General features: G+C 36.5%; 1 protein-coding gene across 1 annotated transcript in view; it reads left to right on the plus strand.

Annotated features, from left to right (window-relative positions):
* nipal3 (NIPA like domain containing 3) overlaps positions 1-2,102 on the plus strand; it is a 4,815-nt gene extending 2,713 nt beyond the window's left edge. Inside the window, exons 10-11 of the mRNA XM_079459123.1 lie at positions 166-260; positions 721-2,102. Of these exons, the coding sequence (XP_079315249.1) occupies positions 166-260; positions 721-902 (277 nt within the window). The 3' untranslated portion in view covers positions 903-2,102. The remainder of the gene's footprint in view (positions 1-165; positions 261-720) is intronic.
* The last annotated feature ends 8,011 nt before the right edge of the window (positions 2,103-10,113 follow it).

Genomic DNA, 10,113 nt, shown 5'->3' on the forward strand with positions numbered 1-10,113 from the left:
CATACATTAACGGGAAATACTCACGATATAACACAACAGTGTTAGAATGAAAACTCTTTGACCATGACATTCCACGAAAGTGTTAGCACTGACGAATAGACTACAGCTGAGCCTTCAGAAATCTGAGGTTTGTTTAAGAAGTGTATCTTTGTCATTTTTCTGCAGATGTGCTGTATGTTTCCTTGGAGTGTTCCTTATCACCAAAAACAAGAGGAAGGCAAAAACCTTTGAGCCTTATGTCACTATGGACATGGCGAAAGGTGTGTATCAAAATGTATTTTCTTGATATTTGTTATCACCCAAAAGTGAAAGAATTATAATTTACTCATCCACATAATGTACCAAACCTGTGTAACTTTCATATAAAACAAAAGGAGAAATTCTGAACACTGCCAGTGTTCCATGCAGTAACACAATAACAAGAATGCTTTTTAAGTAGTGAGCTTTCAAGTTTCCACTAAAACATCCCTGTTTATTGTAGTTACCCGGAAAAGGTGTAACCGCCACAGTCTATCTCCTATTAAAAAGAATAATTAAAGAGTCTTGAAGCTAGTAATCTTGTTTAAGATGAAGAGTCTTGCTAGACAATGCCAGACTCGTTTAGAAAAAGCTAACCTTCCTCTGAGAAATTAAAGCTGTTCAAAAATACTTTAAATACCAAAATACATGTTCTGTTTCAAGCTAGATATGTTGATGTGTATGTCTTTACTGTCAATGCAGGTATTCCAACCATTCACAACAAAAGCTGGGCAGTGCAGCCTGATTACAACGGCTCATTTTCCTATGGAGCACTTGAGAACAATGACAACGTTGCTCCTGTGACTCTCCCAGTGGGTCAGGATCAGTCTGTCTCACCTGGTCCTGTTAGCCAGTACCAAACCACAGAGCTGAAGAAAGACTGAGTGGACATTTTAACCAATAGAATTGTTTGTGTTTAAGGCTTTTTTTGTTTGCTTGATGGGAACAAAATCTAATAGCTTCATAATACTGGACCATTCTTGAACTTCCGTATAACTCTACAACACTATTACTTCTGGAAATTCTGATTCTGTCTCCTTGGCGGGGTTGGTTTGAACTTTTTTGCAGGGATATACTGGCATGTTATCTTTGTATGAAGATTGTAATTGCAATCAAGCCTTAAATATGTTGATTGACACTTATTCATCCTGACACCCTCATCAAAGTTCTAAAGGACATAGTTAAACTCAGAGCCTATATATATATACCTCCAAAAAAATCAATTGTGTTACTGCTTTGAAGCAGACGTAATGCGACCACTCCTTTATCACCTAGAGGCCTAATGTACATTGAAAACATCATTACAAACATCCCTGCTAGTTATATAGTTTCAGTTTGGTACAAAATCTTGCGCACATTTGGTAGCATGTAACTGGAAAGTGCCGCGCTTGTTATTTATTTTCTGTTGAATTATTTTATTTTGTCTGAAACGTGTGAAATTGTTTTTCCATACAAATCAGTGTGTGTATTATTGGAATGTGCCAGATACCAAGACGCTGGAGGTGGTTGTAGATGACTTCTATAATGCTTTCAGAAACATTGAGGGTTATTTTATTGTACATTTTTTGTTATACTATGCCTCTCGTATGCAGCTTTTTATACATTAAACATAAGTAATCATTACTGTGTTTTTACAAGTTATACGTAAAGCTGTGCTGAGATGATGGCATTTTAATAAATGTTCGCACATATGATCGTTATTAATTTAAAGCAATGGGGTGTTTCTGGTAATAGCCATTCTATAGTGACAATGTATTTCAATGTAAGTAATGTCCTGATAGTCTGTCTTAGTATTTAACACTGTAATGCAGATCCAATAATACTGCTTCTGGTTGATCTGGTTTAATGCCTTATAAAAATGAAGTTTTACATGACCAATGTATTAAAGCCTTACTGTATCATATTGTTGCTTGTTGTTTAATAATTGTATGTATCCACCTTTTGTTAAAACAAAAAATACAATACAATTATTTACAAAAATGACATTGGCAATGTTGACTCATGTGCCCTATTGTTCATGAATAGGACTTTTATTTAAAGCACTTTTATTATCTTATATTTATTGTTTAATTAAACGTCAACATAAATACAAAGATAATCTTGGCCCTTAATGTTGCAGAAAAGTGTCTGTGTTCTGTCAATCATACGTGATCTCAAATCCCATTGACTGATCGTAAAATAACCCCGCGTTCACAAACCGACGTATTTACTGTTTATATGAAAATATAGACGGAAATGTATGAACCTCCATCATTTCGTGAATGTTTAAAGACTAATTTAAAGGTAGATGTACTGTCCCACCGGCATCGATTTTGAATCGATTGTAAAGTTAACGGTAAGTTATCTTTAAACTTAAATGATCACGTCAATTAGATTTCTCTGATTATTACTATACACGTTAAGTGAATAACACTAAACCGGACCCACGTCTGTACCATATTGCGTGCTAATCGAGCTATTGTGAAATCTAGAGAAGCGATATTGCAGGACATCAAGAGGCTATATTAGTATTTTTTATAAGAACAAGCAGGACAGTAAAATTAAGTTTTCGTCATTATCAGCAGACTTTCTATTTTAAGCTTTAGCTAATAGCTAATAACAACATGTACTTTACAAAATGTATGCAAGTAACGACCACTAGACGCCTCTATCACACACGGAGTGAAATCTGAGGTAATGAATGAGAACGGAATTCAGGTTTACGTAGATTTATCAACCTTAAAAACACTTTACACTTTCATAGTGTAAAGCTGCATTAATAAAGTAGGCCTACTTCAAATATCTAGCTGTAGGATTTCTTTTTATGTGATCCTGTTGACTTGAATATTAGGAGAACTGTATTGTGGTGTTTTTTGCAGTCTCAACCTTGTGCTTTGGTTCATTTGTGGTCAATGCCTCTGCTGGTGGGGAAGGGGAATGATGTGTAAGGTTGGAAAATTGTGGAGCAACAACTCGGAGGGTCACAGCAGTGGTCCAGAAGATGATGAAGAGGAGATGGCGTTCGTAGAGAACGAGGAAGACTCAGAAGAGATGATGGATTTGAGTGATCTACCTACATCTCTTTTTGCTTGCAGCGTTCACTCACTCAGCACTCAACCCAAGTACTTGTTCATGCCCTTGTCACCTCACGCCTCAACTACTGTAATGCCCTTCTGTCCGGTTTACCCCAAAAGCTTCTTCCAAAATGTTCATTACTCTGCTGCAAGAATTATTACCCGTACAAAATCAATGGAACACATTACACCGATCCTCATCCAACTTCACTGGCTCCCAGTACCCCAAATAATTCAATGTAAACTCTTTCTCCTAACCTTTAAGGCACTTCGTAACATTGCTCCCACAAACCTGTCTGATCTACTCAACCCTTACACTCCCTCCTGTGTCCTCCGTTCCTCCTCTTCTGGTCTCCTGTTCATTCCTTCTGTAAAAATGGTCACAATGGGGGCCAGGGCCTTTAGTCTCGCTGCCCCCCCTTACAGAAAAGTCACATGAGTTTCACACGTGATCACATGTTTTTTACATGTGATCACGTGTGGCCACATGTGACCATGTGTGAATAACATGTGAAATTCATATGGACAACCTAACACCACAAACAGGCAACATGTGATCACACATGGGCAACATGTGATCACATGTTGCCCATGTTTTCACATGTGATCACATGTTGCCCACGTGTGATCACATGTGAAAACGTGGGCAACATGTCACCACATGTGGAAAAGATCTTACCATAGGTTATGACGTGTAGAGCACATGTGTAAAATTAGACTCTTTCTAAAGTGTAAATCACATCACAATACTGACCTTTCAGATTCACTCAGAAACACATTTTGTAATGTAAAACATATGCATGAATACATATGGAATCTGTATAAAGGCACAAATGCTGCAACGATTTTTAAAAATCTTTATTAAAATTATTGATTACAATATTGGCCAGATACATTTACATTTGGTATTACTAATACATTTCATACAATACAAAAAACATTATAAATTATTAACAAGCTACTGACCAAAAATGAAATAGTGACCAGAAACAGTTAACTTGTCAGAGTAATGCACTTAAAACTATTTAAAATTTAAGAACTGCAACAAATCCACACGAAACAAATAGTGCAGATGTATCACCGTGCTAAACGTGACGTGTGTGTGTGTTTAGATCTGTGTGCAGACCTAGGCTGAATGCGACTTATGTGTTTGTGTAGACCAGTGCTTAACGTCACTTGTGTGTTTGTGTTCATCTGCGCTGAATGTGCTTTGTGTTCATCTGCGCTGAATGTGCTTTGTGTGTTTGTGTTCACCTGCGCTGAATGTGACGTGTGTGTGTGTCTGTAGACTTCCACTGAATGTGTTGTGTGTGTGTAGATCCTGATCACTGTTTTCTACATCATGCCCATTCTCAGAGTCCATACTTGCACCTAGGCCATCACAGTTTGTATGTTCATCATGAGACTGCTGCAAAAAAGAAGATAGAGAATGTTTACTTTAAGCTTAATTTAAGCCATTATATGGGGAACCCACTTCATAAAATTAATAGTTTAAACCCCTCTTCCTCATCACTGTTCTCTATAATGTGCCCATTTTGTTGCTAAAACAGTTTATAAAGATAACTTTTTATTAAGCGTCACAACCACAACTTCTAAAAAAAAGAAACAGTATTTCTCAACAATTTGAATGGTAAAACACACCTTCAGTCCATAGTCCATAGTTGCATTTTGCATATAATGATTCGAATACAGCGTGTACAAATTAAATAACTTTGTAAAATCATTCATTACATTGACAACAGTTTTTCATCGTTTTGATATCGACTCGGTAGTATTTACGTGCAACTCGGGAAAACTGTAACGTTATTTTCGATTTCATTTGTCGAAAGCAACATGGCGCTGTTGACGTAGCTGCAAAGGGCTAAATCGACATTGGATCTATGCTAGCTGTCCAGGACAGCCTATCTTAAGTATTTTAAGCTGGCCACATTATTATTTTCACTCTCACTAAACTAGAGATATTCTTTATTATTTACCCTTAGTTGATAAAAGTTAATTCGCACGCGTGATTTAAATACATGTAAAAGTCGCTCGTGTGGAGTCCTAACGTTATATGGTGAAGATGTATTTCATATGCCAGACAATTAATTTACAATAGCCAAACCATATCTTGTGTCTGTGGTAAAGGCTCGTTTTAATCGCACAAATATCTGTAATATAACTTCCTCCTCTTTCTTGACGGCTCCATTTTGTAAAAACATAAACATCACCCGCACCTCACTGTTCTCATCCCGTCAGGTTGCGCTCGAGCAAACAAGAACTTGACTTTTGATTGGATGATCTGATTCACTCTGATCTGTTATGATTGGTTGCAATTAGCGCTGTAGTCACCATTCGTTGCTAAGGTAAATCTAGTCAGACAGAGACTACCGTAAGATACAGCTGCAACCATGTATGTGCTTATAAAATGGATTAAAGAAAATAAAGTAATGTTGAATGTTGAATGTTGAAAAATATGTTGAGTGATCCCAAGAGGATCGGCCTGGTGGAACACGGTGCATTGCAATGCCACCTAAAGGAGCTTGGAAAGCTTTTCCGGGCCAATGTTCTCCGTTTAAACGGTAAGTTATTATTTATAAATATTAACTAGCAAACACATTATGTAATTGCTTTTTTGTAGTTGTAATTGTATATTGGTGACGTAATATACTATAGTAATAAAGTACCATAGAGAAGTCAAAATAAATCCAGGCTGAATGGAAATAAGCCTGCTAATTATAACGTTAGAAGCGCGCGCTTACTCCGTTTCAGTCTCCAGTCAGGACTGGTCGTTTTAAATGACAGAAAGTTGTTCTGACAGGAAATTTCGTTTTTCTAGGTAAAATACATACTTCTAAACACACTAACTATTAAAACATATGACAGTGAAGTCTATGACGATGTTTTTTCAGCTTTATTGTATGCTTTTCTAGTTTTAAAGTAATAAACAATACTGGTATAGGGTTTGACAGGAAAATTATCATGGTAACTTTTGTCCAGTAATATGACAAGTCCAACAACCTTATCATTTTAAATAACTTTTTTGTTAATATTTGCGTTATTATTTACTGTAATTATTTAACTACAAAATGCTTTTATTATGCTAAATTAAAACTGCTATAATGTATATATAATGTTCAACATAAAAATGTATTAGGCCTACTCACGATAATGTGCAGACATTTTAATGCAGTGGTTGTGAATCCCTTCTTTATACAGAGAGCCTTGGGAAAATAAGAAAGGCAGAACGTCAGTGGATAGAGACAAACAGTGGACTGCATCAAAACCAGAGGTATGTCACACTATTATATGGCCGCCCCCTAAAATAATGAAAATCGAATATTCATTCCCCTTAAATAGGTATTCTCCCATTTTTTTGTCTCTTTTAATATATTTGTCTTTACTCCTTTTTTTCTCAATTGTTCTGCATTTTCAAAATGCTTTCTGTAGGACTTGCAGGGACAATCACTAAAGCAGTAAAAGATGCTTTTCAGGCAGCTCAGTGTGCCCCCTGCCACCCAGTGCCCACTTCTAGCATCCAAGAAGATTTTCTTAAACAGGTATAATATACATAGTCGGAAAAGGTGATATAAACTTTATACCATGTTGTTTTTGTTCACCCAAAATTAAAAGGCTGTCATCTAGTACTTACCCCCGTGTCATTCAGAATCCATAAGCCTTCTTGTCATCTGTAAAACAGAAATAATCATTTTTAAAGAAACAGATGAACATATTTAAATGTACTGTAATATCTTCTTTCATCTTTGCAGAACAAGTCAGTTACAGAGTTAATGAATCCTGTTGCCCTGGATTACACTCAAAGATGTGAGAGCTACAAAAAACTCACCAGATCTGTGATGGACTCTGTCTTCACGGTAGAAGAGATGACCAAATACTCCGTCACAGGAAAAAAAGGGCTTGTTGGAGAACAAAAACCAAGCCTTGACCAACATAAAGTTAGGCTTGTAATAGGTGAGCCCACTTTAATTGCTCTGCAGGTCTAAAGATAGTTTAAAATAGCTTTCATACGATATCAAAACCTGTAATATGTAACATTGCAACATGTGATGGGTTTTCCCAGATGTCTGTTATTGTGTTGTATTTTCTTAGTTATTACGGCTTAAATCAAAACTAACCAACTGCAATGTGATTGATATTAATTGGAATGCACAATCAAAAAACATGATTCTGCTCTAATTTTTTATTTTCTTTTTGAATCCTAAAACAGGGAGCCTACTGGAGGAGATGCAGAAGACTAATGCACAAACACACAATGCACATACAAACACTCTATACAGTACTTGTACTTGGATTTTCTTGTTCTTAACACAATGTTCTTGCCCTCTACATGCACACACACAGACAGACAGACACACCTGTACACAGATGTTCTTTTTGCTCATTTTATGATCATTAGTTTTTAAGGATATTTTCAAATAAAATCTCAATTTTGTGCCTTTGGCAGTGCTGTTTAGTGTGTCATGTTTAGATGTCTTTCCACTCTACATCACAGCATGGGGCCTCCACTTTGCATACTACCAACAGCTTAACAATATAATGGCTTGCCCTTGGTGTCAAAGGTTATGGTATGATGAATGAATAAATACAAACATTACTTCTTACTCTGAAACAACTTAAACTAATTCTGCTTGCAGACCTATACATTTGTTTATTTTGTTTATTTAAGAAACATTGTTTTGTACTGTACACGCACCCACTTGAAGACACATGTCTTCATTTGTGAGCATAATCTTTTTTTCATGTAATTGTACAGATTAAAGGGTATGCTATGAGTTTATCTTTAATATTTAATTTAAGTTAATGGAATAATAATGGAATTTTACATGGGTAAAATGATCTTATTGGTTTTACATGTGTTTCACATGTGATCCCATGGGTTTCACATAGGAATATGCATGTGTTTCACATGTGATCCCATGGGTTTCCACATGTGATCCCATGGGTTTCACATAGGAATATGCATGTGTTTCACATGTGATCCCATGGGTTTCACATAGGAATATGCATGTGTTTCACATGTGATCCCATGGGTTTCCACATGTGATCCCATGGGTTTCACATAGGAATATGCATGTGTTTCACATGTGATCCCATGGGTTTCACATAGGAATATGCATGTGTTTCACATGTGATCCCATGGGTTTCCACATGTGATCCCATGGGTTTCACATAGGAATATGCATGTGTTTCACATGTGATCCCATGGGTTTCACATGGATTTCACACAAAAACTGTTCCAAAAACACACATTTCCCATGTGCATTTCACAAGGGATTTTAACATGTTCTCATGGGATTTTAACATGTTTCCACACGTGAAATTTCACATGTGAAACTCATGTGACTTTTCCGTAAGGGCCCAAACTTTGGAACTCATTACCCTTTCATTTCCGTCAGCGGGACTCTATCAACATTTTTAAATCACAACTCAAAACTTACCTCTTTAAATCTGCTTATTCATTGTAATCCTTTGTGCTTTTATTTTATTGTATGTATTGGTGTTTTATTGCTTGTGTTTCTGTTGTAATGTGTCCTTGAGTGTCCTGAAAGGCACCATTAAATAAAATGTATTATTATTATTATAGTGTGTTTCAGTGTTTGGCTATACCTGTGAGGTCCAAATCTAAAACACTGTCCTGTCCTCACATATCTTGTCAAACATGTCAATAACCAACTTGTGTGAAAGATTGAGGTAGTCATCACTAGTAAAAAATGCATAGATTTGAAGTCTATGTAATGTCTTCACCCTTATTATTTGTTGTCAAGTTATAGTCATAATTCAGCCAAAATAAATACAGGGTTTTTACTGGCCTACAAATGGGGCTTCATCCTTAAGGGTCTATGTGAGCGTGAGATGAGGCATTATGGGAAAGAGAGGCTTTCTGGTCCACACACACACTTTTGCACTCAGGTCCTCGGGCCTTTTGAGTGCATGCTGGGTTCCTTCATCTTTTTTCAACAAACATTTGTTTTCCAAATCTGGCATGTTCCAGGCTAATGGAGGTCTTTTGAACAGTACATTTTAACCCACATTCAGAAAGCTGACATTTTAAGGCCCCGTGGAGATTATCTGACGTCCACTCTGCGTTGCAATGTTGTTCGTGGAATATTTTTGGTGCACATTGAACCTGTTACCTGAGAAGTGGCAGGGACAGAGAAGAGCTCTTCTGTGTTAAGGAGATGAGCAGAAATGTGATTTTGCAGAGAGAGAGGGAGAACAACAGAAACACTTGGGTACGGAGAAAAAACATTTGTACTTCTCAGAAATCCTTAACCTCAAAAACATCATTCTTGTGTCTAGATTTTGTATCTTATTTTTGTCTTTATTTTATATTGATGCTTTGTTAAAGTCTCACAACCTACATTTGTTTCCATTACTTTTTCCTATAGTTAATTTATAATGATAAAAAATCTTTAGATTTAACTGGGTAGCAATATTGCTAAAATGCTTTATACTTCATACAGTCCCCCTTTTTTTGCATTCATGGCCTTCACCAACAATACAATCAATGCCAGCAAGAGACTCTTATTGTTTGTGTTTTTCTGACCCAGAGTTGTTATATTTAATACGTCATTATCCTAAGGGGATGGTGGATAAAATAGTGAGAGCTACATGCTAACCCATAATGCCTTTCACTCTGTGATCTTTAGTACTCTGTATATTGCATATTGGAGTCTTACTAATAACAGAGTTATTTTACTCCGCAGGCACGAACAAACTACAGCAGGTGGCATAAAAGCAAACCATTAAGTTAGACTTTATTTTGACAGTCACTTTGTAATGTAAAGTCCACAATTCAAAATCACACCTATTCTCCTAAAGAACACTGCACAGTGTGTGAATTATTTTACGCACTCCTGAGGACTTTTTGAATGGCTCTAGCTGAAAAACTCAAAATTGCTTGTACTTTTCAGGAGTTATGTTACTGAGTGATAGTTGTGTCCTTGGGTGGAACTAAGAAAAACAGGCTAAACAGCTTGCCTTTACTTCTGCTTCAGAACTAGCCCCCCATGTCTAAAATCTCATTTACTTTATCTGCGCT

This window comes from Barbatula barbatula (assembly GCF_947034865.1).
Source record: "Barbatula barbatula genome assembly, chromosome: 6".
NCBI classification, from domain to species: domain Eukaryota; kingdom Metazoa; phylum Chordata; class Actinopteri; order Cypriniformes; family Nemacheilidae; genus Barbatula; species Barbatula barbatula.